Source organism: Talaromyces proteolyticus, assembly GCF_021365285.1.
Source record: "Talaromyces proteolyticus strain PMI_201 chromosome Unknown BGW36scaffold_1, whole genome shotgun sequence".
In the NCBI taxonomy this organism is placed as follows: domain Eukaryota; kingdom Fungi; phylum Ascomycota; class Eurotiomycetes; order Eurotiales; family Trichocomaceae; genus Talaromyces; species Talaromyces proteolyticus.
Genome location: NW_025764277.1, coordinates 3,758,428 through 3,775,993, shown reverse-complemented (window position 1 = coordinate 3,775,993; position 17,566 = coordinate 3,758,428). Strand labels below are relative to the sequence as shown.

Genomic DNA, 17,566 nt, shown 5'->3' with positions numbered 1-17,566 from the left:
GCCATCGTGGGCGGCGCACGGACGATCGACGCGGAAGGTTGACGCGGACGGTCGGACGGTCGAACTGTCATTGCTTTCTCCATGGCCTCTCGGTTTGCGCCGCCAGACAGCTTCTTTCTCTTCTTGAAGTGGCTGTAAAGCTGTTTGAGAGCGGACCAGGGGACAATTCCGCTTTGGGCATACCCAGATTGCCGCGTACGAGGTTGAGCTCCGCGAACGCCTCAATCCAGTCACACCATGTCCGACAATGCTCAACGTCCGCGTCCGCCGCCAAATCGACGCAGAGACAAAGTCCAACTTTCCTGCGACCCTTGCAGACACCGAAAGTACGTGCTCAATAGCCATCACAAAGTCGTGCACAGTTAACTTTGCCAGGCTGAGGTGCGACCGACAGCACCCATGCGGAGCTTGCTCAAGGCGTGGCCTCACCAACTCCTGCAATTATGCGACGACATCTTTTTCTACGCCCGATGCTCAGCGGTCCGTTGCTCCGCGACAGTCCACCAGCCTCCATGGCAGAATATCTGAACTGGAGAGCCTTGTCGTGACGCTCATGGAAGGCCAATCACTCCCAACCCCGCCTGCACCGAAATCGCCGAGAACAAGCTCGCAGTCACCCGCAGATGTGTTCCCTGAGATCCGGACACCAAAGAAACCCCAGGATGAAGCTGCATCCCCGGCAGACCCTGGCACCCTCAAGTTGCGCGAGTCTGGAACCAGCTATATCCAGAGTGCCCATTGGGAGGCCATTCTTACTAAAATCAGAGGACTGAAGGAGGACTTGGTCACTGATAGCAAAGCTCCGCCCGGTTCACACTTGTTCTATGGCCCGAACCGTCATGCAACTCGAGATGAAATACTGGTTGCTATTCCTCCTCGTCCAGTTGTTGACCGCCTCATGGCCCTTCACTTCGATTCCTACATTATCACTCCGTGTCAGTACATCCAAGCTTTCTTTCCGCTTTCAGAGGCATTGACTGCGTGCTGTAGATCTCATTCATGGCAAGAAGTTTCTCCGAGAAGTGGGTTCTTTCTAACCTGGCCGATTACAAGCAGTCTGACATTTGACCAGTACGAAACCTTCTGGAAAGATCCGTCTGCAACTTCTATCGCTTGGATCGGCCTCATGTTCTCCATGTTATATATTGCTGCGCAGTTGCAGACCTTCTCCATTGACTTCACCGACGGACGGGCCGAATCGCTCAAGGCAGAATCTCTTACCATGAAGGATGCCTTCCGGGAGAAGGCCGTTCAGTGTCTTATTCTGGCCAGGTATACGATGGGAGGACCATATATCCTGGAAACCCTCATAATGGTCCTTACTGGAGAGTTTATACTCTTGAAAGATAATGGTACCGATGGCTGGCTTTTGATCAGTATGATACTTCATCTTGCAATGCGCATGGGCTATCACCGGGACCCAGATCACTTTCCCGGAATATCCCCATTCGAGGGTGAGATGCGTAGACGCATCTGGACTACAATCCTTCAATTAGACCTCGTTCTCTCCTTGGAGATGGGCCTTCCTCGAAGTGCCACAGATACGCACATCGATACAAAACAGCCCCGTAATCTGCGGGACTGTGATTTTGAAGAGGACACGACTGAGATGCCTCCGCCGAGGCCAGAAACAGAATGGACGCCGGTGCTCCCTCTCATTGCAAGAGCGCGACTGATATCAGCTCTCGGCTTGATTTGCGACATCAACGCCGATATTAATCCCCCTTCCCACGACGAGGTCATCAAGGTCGATGTAATTCTTAAGGACGTGCACAATCGTGCTATTCCGCCCGTGCTGCGCTGGGGAACTACGCCACACCCCATCACGGATAGTCCAATCCTTGTGATACAGCGGGTAAGTGTAGAAACGACCTACCACAAATCACGCATCCTCCTGTACCGGAGAGCTTTGATCAGCTACCCAGTTCGACAGTCTCAAGAGCGGGACAGGGAGTCGGTGCGAATTTGTTTAGATTCCGCACTCAAGATTCTATCGTTTCAACAGATGCTTCACGAAGAGTCTCAGCCATTTGGTCGTTTGTCTCAGCTTAGATGGAAGGTCACCAATATTTTCAACCAGGATGTTCTCCTCGCAACGAGCGTGCTCTGTCTCTACCTTCAAGATGTCGATAAATTTGAATTGCCTGAGACTGCAGGACAGACAACGTGGTCGCCTAGGGCTGAAGAGATTCGACAACGACTGACGATCTCGCACAAGATTTGGCTTCAAATGAGTACGGCATGGGCGGAAGCTGGAAAAGTAGCGAAAGCTCTGAGCATCGTCCTTGGAAACACAGAAGCGTCTGCCGAGGACGGTAGCGGGCCCGCTTTTTACGACTTTCTGACGGATGTTGATGCCATACCTCTGAATGGATTTGGCGCAACGTTCAACAATCAATGTGAGAAGCACGCTCGGTCATACCGATTGCGACTAACAAAAAGACCTATCAGATTTTCCTTCTGGCCTCTACTCTCCTCTCACATTTTTTGATAATGTACTGGAAACTGGAGGGACGTGATTATTTTGCTGGGGCTGAAGCAAGTAAATCAGGCCCTTCGAATGGCCCAAATGGCGAGCAGTTTTTTCAGTTCAGCTCGCCAGTTCGTTAACTTATATTCGCAGTGCTGCCGTGGTCAATTTGCGCATCGCCGCACACCCCCTTGAGGTTGGAAGTAAAAGTGGTTCGATTGTGATAAAGAGAGAGATGTGTAAAAATTAAAAAACTGAAGGAAGTTTTGAATCTGCCTGTACTTACAGTTTCAAACGTTTAGTAAACTAGGATGTCTTTAGGATCCAGTCTATAATTTTACTCACTGTTAAACCGAATTATAAGTAGGGTTATTTGTGTTCGAAATTTAATTATTCGCTTCAAACTGATGAACGGTTGACTATTTATTTAGTGACAAACAGCAGCGGTTAGACCGTAACAATTCAGCCGTGTCGGCAACCTTGGAAAAGAGATCGTCCTGGATCACAGGGGACTGGAAGCAATGATAGGTCTATTGTAGATTACGAAGTATGTATTAATTCCTTGGTGTACTATAGTTTAAAGTGGGATTTTTGTATAACTTTTTGACTAATTCCAGAGATCTGTCATGCGCAAGATCTTCCCCGCATTCGTAGAAAACTATTGTATAGATAGACGAAATGTCACAGCGCGTATATCCAAGCCAATGCGACGGCGCGCCTTCAAAATTGAAGCTCCAAGATCTTGAAGACAAGCTTCTCTCGTCACGAAAAGTCATGGGCCATTACTGTAGATTCAACAATGCGTAATAGGGTGTGGAGATTAACTAACTCCGGCTTGCTTATGTATTTACCCCGCATTTCTCCATTACCCCATCTGATCCCTTGGATGAACGATGGCGATAGGCTGCTCATCTCGATAATTCGACTGCCGATCAACAACAGCTCTTTGTAATTCGTTGGAAGCAAGCTCTAACTATTATATCACGTCCAATTATTGCATTTATACCTCACTCATGCAGCAACGAATGGCTTAATGCCCCCGTGGAAATCGGAAAGACCCCTCGCAGAAATGGAGTATAAAGTCATCACACGCACTCTTGTGCTTTTTTCCCCATTTGCTTCGAGACACAATTGAAAGCTTCAACCTAGTAGAGCTTTGTTTGTTTCTTCTTTTCCTCACTTTATACGTCTTGTCATTAGATCATCGTTTGCCAATACTTCAATGGACCAAATCCGTACCTCGGACCACGAAAACAACAACCCGTTTTCCAAATAAGAACAACCCTTTCCTCCCACAATGACGGCTATCACTTGTAATACGGCCCTTTGGCGCATGTAAAAACTGTGCAGACCATCGTCCCTCCGTTTGCCGGAGAATTGCAACCGGGCCTGTATCGACCACCAACAGACTGTAAGATCGCTAACCCGGTGCCGCTCGGCCTCGAGGCTTTCGCCCTGTCGAATTTTGTAGCTGGATTGATGAATCTCCAAGCTCGCGGGATCACGGAGCCTAATCTCGTCATTGGGGCTGCCTTTGCATACGGCGATCTTGTCCATCTATGCGCTGGGATGTGGTGTGTAACCCATTTACAATGTACCCATCCCGTGAATAGCAATTCTCCTATCTAATATCGAATTTTCAGGGATATGGCGGCTAGAAATACATTTGGCGCCACTACTCTATCCTCTTATGGGGGATTTTGGATCGCCTTTGCCTTTATTTTCACGCCAAGTGGATTCGGAATCTAGTCTTAGCTGGTGGAAGCTGATAACGGGTCGATGAATATGTACTATAACTTAGTTGGGTTATTTTTCATGGTAATGACTATCTTACCTAGTATGGAAATTTGTGCGTGTGTGCGTGTGTGTGTAGTACTAAACTTCAAGCAGGGCTGGCTCATGAATATTCACATTCCTCCTCGCGCTATGCACCGTCAAATCCACCGCCGTATTATTCAGCCTCTTTGTGGCCGTAGGTTTCGCCTTCTAGCTGATTGGCATTGGCTATCTCAGCCGTGATGCCATGAATGCGCCTAATACTCCCGTACTCAAAACGGCAGGTGTGTTTCAACTCATTGCCATGTTTCCGGCGTGGTAGGTGATACTGGCTGGTAGTATGGATTGCTCGAATAGTTTCTTCGTGGTTCCGGTTTTCTATTTCCCTTAGTTGGACAAGGGGAGAGCTTCGCGGAAATAGGAGAGCAATTATTAAGACTTGAGAGTAGATCTCGCGGCAGAAGTTGGGAAAGAAAGTAAGGTAGACTAGCTGATGCTTGGAGGCAATTTTCCACTTAAAGGGGGAGGAAATATCAATGTTATGTGGACGGCCCAGGGAACAGATCATCTTCAGATCTACGAAAACGCCACGGTTATTTATTAGCCCGCGATGAACCACAGGATGATAGATAGAAAAACCAATGGTTAGGCAGTCGGAAAGTATTGAGCTATCTTGTATCCCATGCATTGTCATATTTTAACTATCCAGGAGCCGAACACCAAGTCAAGCTATAGAAGTGAAGCGTACGGACCTTCTTGTGAACTCGGCGGAAATGAACACTTAACTAGTAGCGTGTATATTGAAGATACCATGATACGACTAAATATAAAATGACTGATGCAAAACAAAAAAACCAACGACTTTGAAAGTTCAAGGGCGTATCGGCGTGTCGGCACTAGAAAATTAACGAAGGGGTAAAGTTCCTCCGAACTGTTGGTACGGAGTAGTAACTAATAGACCATCGGCAAACGGCTAAAGTTCTGCCGATCAGAAATGTTCTATAGTCAAGCAGCACTTCAGGTAATTTTCCTTGCATTGTCCAACTCTTAGAGAAAGTTAGGGGTTCAGTCATTTCGGAGTAGATTGAAGCAAAATCTTTAGGGTTATCGGGATGTCGGTCACCATAATGCCGAGGAACAAGCATATAAAATTGGCAATATTTCAACATTTCAACACAAAGTTGCACGCAGAACCATTTGATCCCTTCAAAATATTTTATATAATTATTTCAGATTGTTCTTTTAAATACTTAAAAATGGCTTTTAATTGGATTCTTGGAGAGAAATTTGATTACGAGCATCCTCATCACGGATCGATGAAAGACCTATGGGAGAAAAAATGGGGGCCTTTGGTATGTGCCTTACGGAAGATTAATTTGTACGTATCTAATGTACAATTTTAGAGTGAAAAGTCCGTGTGGCCATTTACTGGTGGTAATCACGATGATTTTCAAAGAGTCTTTGATGAGTTAATCAAAGTAAAGTTGCCAACACGAAGGCCATTGGAATGACATGTAGCGCTGACCACTTGATTTAGAAAGAGGTTAATGATCCTACAAGTGACGACTACACAAAAGCTTTTACTCCTGTTGTCAAAGATTTGCTCCAGCAGGCAGAAAATGCAGAGGAACAACAGGCAGTACAGCTTTACTCGCGAGCTTCTGCTCTCCTGAGAATAAGTCGCTTTCCACATGTCGGACCTAATTCTTTAGGAGTGAAAAAGCAAGCTCTAGACCTTCAAAACCAGATATTTTTGAAAGGAGCTGCACTGATGGACCCTCCGATACGCGAAGTGAAAATTCCTCATATTCGTAGGAGTGGCAAGGATGGCGATGCTATTCCTGTCCTTCTGCGTTTGACAAAGAAAGGAAATGCGGATGAGCTCACACCTCTTGTCATTATTTTCACCGGTCTTGACGGCTACCGGGCTGATAATGCTTATCAGAGTGATGCTCTAGTGGAGTTTGGATGGTCGACCATCTTGTGCGAAATCCCGGGTACTGGAGATTGCCCTGCTGAACCCATTGATCCTCAGTCACCTGACCGGATCTGGACAAGCCTGCTAGAATGGATAGAAAAGGAAAATAAGAATATGCGCTTCGATCTTCGTCGTATTGCGGTCTGGGGTCTTAGTGCAGGAGGGTACTACGCTGCCCGAATCGCACATACGCACCATGAAAGACTGCTCGGGGCCGTGGCACAAGGTGCAGGGACGCACCACTTCTTAAGAAGAGACTGGCTTGAGAAGGCTAGTGGCCATGAGTATCCTTTCGAGTAAGTCACTCATTACCTTTGAATATTATCAATTGATATAGTCACATGTCTTATGTGAGTAGTGTTGTGCCGCCGTTTGCCGCGAAATGTGGATTTGATAATGCCGAAGACTTTCTCACTCGAGGCATGGATTTGTTTTCATTGGTTAAGAATGGAATAACTGATATGCCGTCTTGCAAGCTTCTCATGCTCAATGTAAGTCCCCATATCTGGTTGAAGCATTTTTGATCGGACTTTTTAACAGACATCGAAGGGTGTTGATGATGGACTTGTTCCCATTGAAGATTCAATTGAGATGCTCAAACATGGGTCTCCTAAAGAAGCTCGGTAAGCTTTTCTAAATAATAAGCTAGTTATTTCGGATACTAACATCTCAAAAACCAGCTTTTTCCCGGGGTATGCCCATATGGGAGGACCTGAATCATTTCCCACAATTCATGCATGGCTAAAGAACCTTCTTAGATAAATCATTCACACGATTTATGATGGGACTGGATTCAAATACATGTTCTTGTATTTCATATTTTGGAATCCTGATAGCCATGTATATTCGCTGTGTGAGTTAGCCATGGTACATATGTGAGGCTAGGGTTAGATAGAGAAATAATACTACAATTAATTGAGCAAGCTTAGCTAGTGTGAACAAGCGTCTTCCTAGATATCTCGATATTTCTGTACTGAACATCCTAACAATGTATATATAGTCTACCTCTGAAGGTCATAGTGCCGTTGACCATTTGTCGTGGCGAATCGTACTTCTTCCAGCAACCAACATACTAAGTGTACCCAGCGTCGAGGCACCCTGTGTCTCAAAAACAGCAATGTCGGCGTCAAACTCCTTAACAATCCAGTTCCGCAGCTCAATTGCCAGCAGCGAGTCAACTCCAAACATCTGCAGCGGCTTGTCATAATTAATTGATGCGCCGTCCCGCAGCGCAGCAATGGATTTGGCCAGCTTCTGAATCGTCGCCTGGGCAACGATCCCTGCCGCTTCGTCCTTCGACATGGATGCAGCAAATCGTTCACGCTCCTTAACTTTATCGCCGGTACGCAGGCCATCTGTCCCTGCGGCAGCGCGCCGTTCACCCGCCAATATGATCGGCTGCAACATTGGTTGTCGATTGTGGTCAACGCTCTCCAACCCGCCGGCACCGTCACCCAATCCAAGTCCGACCACCACTTGAGCTTCCTGAGGCGACATAAGGGCCAGTTTCGGATTGCAGTAGTAGTCTAAGATACTGTAGAACTTTTGCCGCGTAACAGGCTCTATGATGTCATAAGCAAGAACACGGTTTAGGAGCTCCGGACGTTCAGCCAGAATGCCGTCGTCCACCATTGCGCCTAGGTCAAGAGATATGGCCTTCTCGCCGAGGGACACGCGGTATCGGGCGAGTGCATCTTCGTACGTATTTCCAGCGTCGTAGCTGGTCTGCCCTTTAATTCCGACTAACCCAGACGTAGACGCGAGGAGGATGAAAAAATCCATTCCTTTAGGCAGGACAGCATGGAGGTTCCACGAGCCGACAACCTTGACGTCTACAGCAGCTTTCCAATCATCATAGTCTAAGTCTCTAAAGAGCCAGTCCTATTATGATTTATCAGTGAGTCCGCTGAATGAATGAAATGTAACAAAACGTAATGCAATGGAGGTTGTACTGACCCTGGCTATGACTGACATCTGCAAAACACCTTTGATGGGGGGCATATCTGCGGACAGCCTACCGAAGATCTGCTTCATGGTGTCTAAATCTGTAATGTCGCATGCCGGTGTCTCGACTCTCACTCCGATGGATTGCAGATTTTTGATAAGTTCTCTAGCGGAATCGGTCCGAGGACCGAACCGTGAGAGGAGGATAATGTTTCTTGCTCCCCGTTCAGCCATCCACCGAGCTGTTGCACGTCCGAGTCCGCCCAATCCACCTGCAATTACGAACGTTGAGTCGGGATCCATTTGGAAACTCGGTTTTGTGTTAAGCGTAACCTGAAAAAAGGTCTGATTAATGTAATATAAACCTTGGGGAAGACACATGATCTCTTACCTGCACTTGAGATTCAGGAGTCACCTCCAGTACAAACTTGCCTATCTGGTTACCTTCCTGAACCACTCGGAAGACACTGTCAATCTCTGAGATATCGTGAACGCGTAATGGCAAAGCAGTATGAAATTTATGCTGGACAAACATATCTACCAGCTCTTGTAGATCGTGATACGCCGTTTCAGGACGATCCTTCACCCACTGAGAATATTCAAAAGCAATGAACGAAGCATTCTTGTCGAATGTAAACATGGGAAGTTTAGAATTTGTCGTGATGTCCTTCTTTCCAATCTCAATAAAACGGCCGTACGGCGCAATGCACTCCCAAGAGGCAATGAGGCCTTCTCCGACCAACAAGTTTATAATTACATCCATGCCGCGTCCGTTGGTAATGCGTTTGATGCCTTGCGCAAAGCTGGTATCACGGCTATAGAAGATATGATCCTCAGGGATCTTATACACATCCATAAGGAAATCTTTCTTCCTCTTTGATCCTACGGTCGCGAAGACTGTTGCGCCTAGAGCCTGCGAGATCTGAATCGCTGCTTGCCCTGTGCCACCGGAGGCAGCATGTATCAAAATAGTCTCTCCTTTTTCTAGCTTCGCAAGTTGGTGAATAACTCTCCACGCTGTACCGAACTGCGTCGGAATTGCGGCTGCGGTGGTGAACGCCATATGTGGAATTTTGACGGCTACTTTACCTCGAGCGAACGTTCTAAACATCTCGGACCCAGCGAGCATGACCCGATCGCCGGGCTGAAATAGCGTATTGGCGCCTGCTTTGGTGACTACACCCGCGCAATCCGGGCCCATTCTCGCCGTGGAGAGTTTGCCTAGTGCAATTAAACAGTCTTTGTAGTTCATGCCAATTGCATGGGTGCGGATTTCGACCTCATCCGCGGCCAGTGGTTCATAAGCAGCCATATCTTCCACGAAATGAAGTGTGTCAAGAATGCCGACAGATTTCATGCCCAATAAGATGGGTGGGCAATCTTTTACTGCATTCTGGCGTGAGCTCTGTGCGCCTGATCTACTATTTAATTCATGGGTGATGGTCGGGGCCGGGACGATACGCGGGATATGTATAGCCTGTCCAATTTCCAGGTACTCAACGTCAACTATGTTGGAGTTGCGATGGACGTGTTTCGCATATAGAATCTGGGTGAGGCTGGCCATCTGCCTTTCAGACAGGTCGTCTGTGGTCTCAATGCTGAGCACAGTTACATTGAGATCTGGGTATTCGTTCCGAAGCACACGAGTTAGACCATGAATTATGTTATAGTCTGGATTACCGGCCTCCGAACCTCCAGAAAATGTAAGCCACTGCATATCAGAAGCAGTCTGGAAGAGTTTTTTCAGCGGTCCATAAGCGGACCTTGTGATGCTATGCATAAAACTGTAGTCCAGCTCCAACAGAACCACAAAAATTATGTTGTCCGTCTGTTCGATGGCGGCCGCATTTTCCAAGGATCCAGATCGGACATTGTTTATTCCTTCCGTGCGCCAGTAGCTAGCCAGGGCATCGGATACACGCCTCTGCACAGTTGACATCGCATCTAGCATTACAAATACCTCCTTGTCTGTATGTCGTATTGAGGGACCCGAAGACATGGTCGTGTGGGTATGCACAATGTGTCGCGCAGTATCAGTCGGTTTGGAAGCAGGTAATTCCAGCCCAGGATAAGCGAACCCATATTTTACCAGGGTGGTTTCAACTGCCGGACTCTTTTGTATAGCATTTTCGTTCAGAGGGGCATTGGGTTCCGATAGGAACAGCTTTCCCCCGGAAGTTAGCATTTTACTAATGTTTCGTAACATTATTTCATCCTCCCGGACGCTATATGAAGCCAGGATAATATCGTAGACTTCCCCCTTATTCATGGTCATATCCAGGGATGTAAACTTGATGTATGAGTAGTTTTGAAGCTCTTTTTTTCCAAGCTCGAGTACGTCACTAGAGGTGGAGCTGAAACAGAACGAGTTATATCTGGGGTTGATGAATCTACTAAAGTCATCTACCACTGTTAGGACTTGCAAGATATTTTTCGTCAACGTTCGGTCACCAGTATCAATCTCCAGAATACGGAGACCCCCGTTCTTGTGCGCAAGCATGTCGACATACCGTTCCAGCGGCGATTCACTATCACTAACATCTTGGCAGTAAGCCAGGGTAGCCTCAGGACTAAGTAGGTCTGGCTCAGGCTGATACTTAACAAAGTGGGATAGTTGTTGATCTTGGAGGCTTTCGCTGACTGAGTCGCCCTGGTGGTCCGCAATTGCCGTCGCCTGTAAATCTTCGAACTGTACCAATAGAGCATCATTTTTAGGGCTCAAGCTAAACCCGCAGAATTCGACACTGCGTGCATGCCTTGCGCTTATGTAGGCGTATTCCTGAAGCTCTTCTGTGTCTGGGAAACTAAGGCCGGTCTTGCTAACAAATAAGCGCCGCAGATACGTCGGGATCATTGTCGGTGAAGCCACCTTTCCTCCTCCCGAGCAAATACCAATCCCCAAGTGAAAAATAGCATCTAAGCTCGCTGGGTGTATAACATGTGTCTCTGGGAACTCATTCTGTGGCCACTGGAACAATTTCAATTTTGCTCGGACTTGTTGACTATTGAACGATCCCTGAATGACTCGGTGGAAAGAAGGACCGAGTTCTAAGCCACTCTCATTCAAGGCGGAGTAGAATTCTTGCGGGTTGAGTGGTGTCTGACATGATTTTCCTATTGAAAGTGCAAGTTCACGGCACGTGTTTACCTCATCAAGCGCTACTCTTCCACTGTCAACATCATTCTTATTCAGTTCGTATTTGGCACGAATAACCCCATGACAGCACTCCTGCCAGTCACTATTTTCATATGAGAACAGTCTGAATTCGGCTCCTCGACTGAGAGGCTTTGGAGAGTCTTGAGCTAAGTGAATAACTAGCTGGGTTTCAACGCCAGCCGAATCTCGAGGGATTTTAAGTGGTTTCGCGAATATAACTTCGCTGATTTCGAATCCAGTCACACCCTCGCTGGCTTTTGTCATCTGATTGGCAGCCTCGATGGCCATGACGAGCATTCCAGCTCCTGGATAAATCAACATGCCATTAACGGAATGGTCCTCCATCCAAGACATCTCGGAAATTCTTAGGTAATTTCGCCACTTGGCTTCGAATCTGTTCCAGTCCGGGACGGGTTTTCCAAGCAGGTCCAGTTTCCCCTGATCTCCGAGTCGATACTGCGAGCTTAGTCGCGATTCATCCCAATATTTCTGAGAATGGTCAAAGACATATTCTGGCAGACAAGGTAACACCATATATTTGTCGCTAGGGACTAGTCCTAGGTTGTTCACTTTCTCCATGTCTATCGGATAGCCGAGGCATTTGATATAGCCTAACGCATTGAACGTCGAAGTCGTCGCAGCATTCTTCCGCATCAAGAGAGACGTGTATCCGATCTTTGAACTGCGCAGTGCAAGCAATGTATCATTTATTGGGCCCTGCAATGCTGAATGAGGTCCCACTTCTACCAGCGCATCAATTTGAAAGTAGTTGCGGTGACTACTATTAAGCTTCTTGCGCATACGCCGTGATAATTTCGATATGAGGGTGTCCAGCGCATTAACAAACTGTACGGGGGAGACCATGTTTGACACCCAGTATTCGGGATCAATAAGGTCATCCTTCGTAACTCGCTGCCCTGTGACGGAAGAGCACATGGCCACCGGGTTGATGGGTGCAGTACCAGCCTTGAGACCTTGGATCGCTCGCCTGTAATCGTCTGTTACACGAAACATATGCGACGAATGATAAGCAACTCTCACAAGGAGCTTCCGTGAAAATACTATTTCAGCGTCCAAGACAGATTTTAATGCATCAATTTGATCCGCATCCCCAGATATAGTCACGTTTCTAGGGCTATTTATGCATGCTACAGTCAAGCCAGAGACACCAAATTGAGCTGTTATTGCTCTCAAATATGGTTGGACGTCATCTTCCGATAGGCTAACTGACATCATTGCTCCTCTGGGTGCGAATGGATCCGATGCCAGACGGCCAGATACTTCACCCCTGTAATAAGCGAGCTTCAGAGCAGCTTCGACCGTCAAGGCCCCGGTGCTATAAGCGGCTGCGATTTCCCCCGAAGAATGCCCTATCACCGCTGTTGGAAAAATGCCAAATGTAGCCATGAGATCTAAAAGGGCAATCTGAAGAGCAGTACAGCTTGGTTGAGCCAGCTCAGTTTCGTTGATGCGCGAACCTGTTTGCCGCATAATTTCTTCACGAAGATGCCATGAACAACCGAGCCCTAATAATATATGTTCTGATCGCCGCAGGCTTTCCTCAAATGTAGGGAATGCCATTAGCTCACGACCCATCCCCGCCCATTGAGCACCTTGGCCAGTGAATATAAATCCCAACCCTGGATTGTTCGATGACTTCGTCGCAGGACACATGATCTTATCAAGATGTGGGAGGTCAAGCACGGAGTTCACCACGGCGAAAGACTTCCAGGCCAAGGAACTTCGCCTAAATGCAAGTGTATATGCCAGATGGTCAAGATATCTGGGTTCTAGTGTATCTGCAGCTTTAGAGAAATAATCCGCATATGCTTTTGCCTGTCTTTGGATTCCTGCCTCATCATTTGTGGAAAACACAAGCAGCCTTGGTGTGCCTGTCTCGTAGCCAGCATCCTTCGAGATGGGGCGTTGAGGCGAAGAAGAAAGCCTGACTAGGGTAGGCTCGCAGACAGCCTTAGTTGGTGGGTCTCGGACGGTGAGGTGCTGCGCAGAAAGACCACGTTCTTCTAAAAAGTGATAGACATCGTCAAGGACCACGTGCTATGACCCAAATCAGCATGTTTATCACACTTTATAGAGATAGAACCTAGATGCTTACGGAGTTGGTTCCGGCATTTCCGAACGAATTCACAGATGCCCGCCGAAGACCCTTGGTAGGCCATGGCAAGCTTTCCAGGGGGAACTGTATGACATTCAGCATCTCCAAATCAACTCTAGAAGGTAGTTGCGCCAAACCTGAATTCTCAGAAACTCCGCATCAATTTTTGGATTAATTTTTTCGAAATTGGTGTTGGGTGGAATAATGGCCTTTTCCAAAACTAATATGGCTTTGATAATGCCGGCGACGCCGCTCGCACCTTCTAGGTGACCGATATTGCTTTTGATAGCACCAATCCACAGAGGGTCGTCAGTCGTGCGAACCTGCCGAAAAGCAGCTCCCAAGGCTTTCGACTCAATCGGATCACCCACAGACGTTCCGGTGCCATGGGCTTCAAAAAATCGCGTAGGCTTCATACTGAGGCCGGCTTTCTTATACGTGTCTCGTATCAGCTTCGCCTGCAAATCAGTATTAGGTAAGGTAAGGCTTGGTGTGTGTCCATCTTGATTGCATCCTGTGCTACGAATGATACCCCGAATTGTGTCGTTATCTCGAATCGCATCTGCCACCCGCTTGAGGACGAGAACACCGAATCCTTCTCCTCTGCTGTATCCGTTCCCTCGGTGGTCGAAACTGTAACATTGCCCATCTGGGGAGAGCATATTCATATTGGATAAGGCGTGCATGGCATCCGGTGAGGTGATGACATTGCATCCTGCTACAATGCTCTATTTGGTATCAGCAAAACAAACGTATTGTGTTGTATAAACCATCGTGGTGTGTACCATGTCTTCTTCACCGGTTCGCAGGTCCTGACAGCCCATGTGCAGACATACCAAACTGCTAGAGCAAGCTGTATCGATATTTGCGCTGTTTCCAATGAAGTCGAAGAACCAGCTGACTCGATTGGCATTGGCGGATGCTTGTATACCCAGTGCAGTTGTTGTTTGGGCCTGCTCTCCATCTTTGTATTGTAAATGTAGCCAATCTGTAGAAAAGGTACCTGAATATACAGATGTCTTGGTCCCGCGGACTTTCTCCATTGGTAAGCCAGCTACGTATCGTATTAGCGGACGGACAAACGGAAGTTTGCACTGAATTAGTCACCATTCTCAAGAGCTTTATAAGTATATTCAAGAAGTAGTCGTTGCTGTGGATCCATGCTCGCAGCATCTGTCGTCGAAGTGGCAAAAAAAGACGCATCGAAGCCAGCGAGATCTTCGAGAAGAAAGTGACTACGATTTACTGGAAACTAAACGGCAAGTTAGCGCGGCAGACGGTATTGATGTCAATGGAGTCCGAAGGCTTACTTGGCCACGTCTGTGTACGTCTGGATGGTAAAAGGACTTAATATTCATCCTATCCTTCGGTATCGCTGTCGCGGTATTCCTTTTCTTCATCATCAACTCCCATAGTGCGTCCGATGTCGTAGCTTCCTGCGGAAACGCCATTGAGAAACCAATTACAGCGATGGCCTGGAGAGGATCCTTATGGTCTTGAGATCCTGAGTCATGAGAAGCATCTATCCATAAAGAATTTCCGTTTGCGGAAGGACTTTCTATTTTGTGGGGAGCCATAGCTAGGGAAGATGGGGATTTCAGGTGGCAGGATTTTTGACCAAGAGCAACTGATCGATGGTAGAGGGGGTAGACATTGATTGAGTTCTCTTATAGCTTTGAATTTACACTACTTATTGAAGGGCACAGGCGTATGGCAGAGTAGGAGAGAGACTGCTGGTGTTCGATGAGCGCTTAATTTGTCTTGGCGCCATAACAGCGTTTCGACATTTGCTGACCGCCATGTATCTTGGTTTCACTGAAGATCAGATCTGCTTTCCATGACTAGCACTTTCAGGTCAATAGACTCATAGAGCTCTTAGCAATGGCCCCCACTGGATAACCAGTTGGAAAGTGTCCCGTATTAGTTAGTGTAGACTTATTACTATCTGGCGGCACTGCAAAGTGCGTAGTGGTTGATCTATAGATAGATACATATACTCCGTACGGCATAGTTGTGCTACTAGGTGCATTCTGTATCGTGAATATTTCGTCAGCTTTATATCTTCCCCTCTTTCCTAATATGAATAACTGGTCCTTCAAATAGCGCCCTAGAGCAGTCCCAACCACCCAATCGACAGCCCTAGTTCTTATTGAAACCAATAATTGGCTCTCGTGAAGCATAAAAACTCCTAAAAGGTGGCTATCGCGAGAAGACCCGCAGATGGTTCACGAGCCGACGACAAGGAGCGTGTGGCGTACATGAGATAACAAAGATGCACATGACGAGAGTAACAACAGCATATATGTATCGCTATATTTATGTCTGCGTGCTAACCGTTAGGGCCCAAAACGCGAACCCACCGCCTGCTTCTATCCCGGCTAGTAACCCTAAGTAGTTACCCCAGTGATCCAATTTTGATAACACATTATGTGGATACTCTCATTCGGCGACTATCCTGGATATCGTCTAAATTAATGAGGTACAGTAGTCATAAAAAGAATGTTTAGTGCATAAGAGACCCCACTTCGCGCTATAGCTCACCATGCTTAGACATCTGGCGAAGCCCCCACGACAGGTTTGCGCCAATCCGCAAGCCATTTATCTAGCCTTCTGCACGGCACTAATGCAGGTTGACAAGGAAAGTAATAATTATTGATTCGGCGGAAATGGAATTTTCCGAAGTCATATCAGATAGGTTGGCGGCCTGACGCTAACATAGCGCAAAATAACCGAAAGTCAAACAACACTTACATGCGGGTGTAAGAATTACGTTAACTGTACATGCGACGAGCTCCCTGCTGGTTTTATTTTGTAGGGCGCTCTAACTAATACGGGAAGTTCTCGTTCAAGGTCGCTTTTTGGGGGCCGTTGCTAAAAGACTCTATTACAGTGCTAACCCGATACTAACGGTTCTAATTCCATTGCAGACATCCATCAGTGTCCAGACATCTCGGCTCTTTCAATCGTTCTCCTAATAACCCGTACACTAGCCATCAATTCTTCCTGAGCTCTTACCCCTGGCACTGCATGCCCCTCATCATGGAGCAGGAGAAGCCGTAACCTCGGATCACACAATCCATACAGCATTTCGCTACAATTCGCCCAAAGCGTATCGTTACGGCCCCAAATATGTGCTGTTGGCAATCCAGCCAGCATCTGATCTCCATCTACCCGAGGGTCTAAGAAACGTGCATCTCCACTGTCCAAAGCTCGTGGGTCTGTAGGGTTGATGGAGCTGAGGAATATGGCACATTTGAATGGTAAAGGAGTCTTTGGGTATAATATGGCCTGTTGGATCAGAAAAGTGGATGCGAGACAGCCACCCTGCGAAAATGCAATGAGACCGTCGTATGGGCCATTAATTTCAATAAACTCCGACAGGTCATCCAGCGCCTGTTTAACACTCTCCACGGAATTAGGAGAGAAGTAGTCAAAATATTCCCCATTCATAGGGAAAAAGGCTCGAAGTTCTGGGAAATTTACGGGGTCAGTGGTCGAATTGTCGTGAGTAAACGTACATTGCGCACACATACCAGGGTCTAGCGGCACAGGAATAACTCCTTCCACATAATCGTATTCGTGGAGGCTGTCCAACTCATGACGCAAGGCCGCTAGAACGGTGCATACCTTCAGCTTCGAACATAAATCTCTTTTGAGAATTATAAACTCACCAACTTGAGTCTCCACGATCTAATCAGTCAGTAAGTAATCATTGGTCAGATTGGCGGGAAGTTTGTTTTTTAAAGTATGTATGAGATCCTACCTGACTGTTGGAGCCTCTGCCGTGAAAGCACAAGAAACGCATTGCCGATTGTTTGAGACGCGTAAATTTTAGAAGCCCAAGATTATATTGGTAATCAGAACGACAACCAAATCATCTAAATTTTCAGACTGCTCAGAGTGTACTGACGAAGGCTGCTGCTATTATGTGAAGAACCTTTAAGACCACTTTATAGAACTTCATCGTGGGGCCTCGATTTTACACTGTTGATAATATTACACTGTATTGCCAGGAAAATAATAGCCATGTCTAGGTTTGTTGTGGGTATTCTTTCCTCCCTTGAGGTATGGCCTCGTCATGGTTTATTTCTTGCCGCACTAGTACACTAGCCCCAATAATAGCTG

The 17,566-nt window shown here is 47.0% G+C and overlaps 5 protein-coding genes across 5 annotated transcripts; 3 read left to right on the top strand and 2 right to left on the bottom strand.

The window, feature by feature from the left end:
• Nucleotides 1-237: 237 nt before the first annotated feature.
• On the top strand, nucleotides 238-2,491 carry BGW36DRAFT_285565 (putative Zn(II)2Cys6 transcription factor; the record flags this gene model as incomplete). Its single annotated transcript, XM_046210330.1, has 3 exons — nucleotides 238-326; nucleotides 376-939; nucleotides 991-2,491. 3 exons carry the CDS (start codon nucleotides 238-240, stop codon nucleotides 2,489-2,491), a joined length of 2,154 nt encoding a protein of 717 aa, XP_046078656.1.
• A 1,148-nt stretch (nucleotides 2,492-3,639) lies between these two features.
• Nucleotides 3,640-4,634, top strand: BGW36DRAFT_436229 (GPR1/FUN34/yaaH family-domain-containing protein). The gene is made up of 3 exons (XM_046221443.1): nucleotides 3,640-4,044; nucleotides 4,114-4,288; nucleotides 4,361-4,634. The coding sequence occupies exons 1-2, from the start codon at nucleotides 3,950-3,952 to the stop codon at nucleotides 4,217-4,219; spliced, it is 201 nt and encodes a 66-aa protein (XP_046078655.1). The 5' UTR covers nucleotides 3,640-3,949; the 3' UTR covers nucleotides 4,220-4,288; nucleotides 4,361-4,634.
• An 868-nt stretch (nucleotides 4,635-5,502) lies between these two features.
• BGW36DRAFT_286554 (conidial pigment biosynthesis protein Ayg1) lies at nucleotides 5,503-6,986 on the top strand (the record flags this gene model as incomplete). The annotated part of the gene is made up of 6 exons (XM_046210428.1): nucleotides 5,503-5,598; nucleotides 5,650-5,724; nucleotides 5,784-6,520; nucleotides 6,583-6,715; nucleotides 6,774-6,847; nucleotides 6,905-6,986. 6 exons carry the CDS (start codon nucleotides 5,503-5,505, stop codon nucleotides 6,984-6,986), a joined length of 1,197 nt encoding a protein of 398 aa, XP_046078654.1.
• A 170-nt stretch (nucleotides 6,987-7,156) lies between these two features.
• BGW36DRAFT_311890 (putative polyketide synthase) lies at nucleotides 7,157-14,127 on the bottom strand (the record flags this gene model as incomplete). The annotated part of the gene is made up of 5 exons (XM_046212491.1): nucleotides 7,157-8,105; nucleotides 8,181-8,501; nucleotides 8,560-13,383; nucleotides 13,442-13,525; nucleotides 13,579-14,127. The coding sequence occupies 5 exons, from the start codon at nucleotides 14,125-14,127 to the stop codon at nucleotides 7,239-7,241; spliced, it is 6,645 nt and encodes a 2,214-aa protein (XP_046078653.1). The 3' UTR covers nucleotides 7,157-7,238.
• Nucleotides 14,128-16,239: 2,112 nt separating this feature from the next.
• Nucleotides 16,240-17,468, bottom strand: BGW36DRAFT_368604 (serine hydrolase FSH). The gene is made up of 4 exons (XM_046215012.1): nucleotides 17,205-17,468; nucleotides 17,113-17,131; nucleotides 16,975-17,052; nucleotides 16,240-16,911 (listed from the first exon to the last, which is right to left on the bottom strand). The coding sequence occupies exons 1-4, from the start codon at nucleotides 17,244-17,246 to the stop codon at nucleotides 16,376-16,378; spliced, it is 675 nt and encodes a 224-aa protein (XP_046078652.1). The 5' UTR covers nucleotides 17,247-17,468; the 3' UTR covers nucleotides 16,240-16,375.
• Nucleotides 17,469-17,566: the final 98 nt, after the last annotated feature.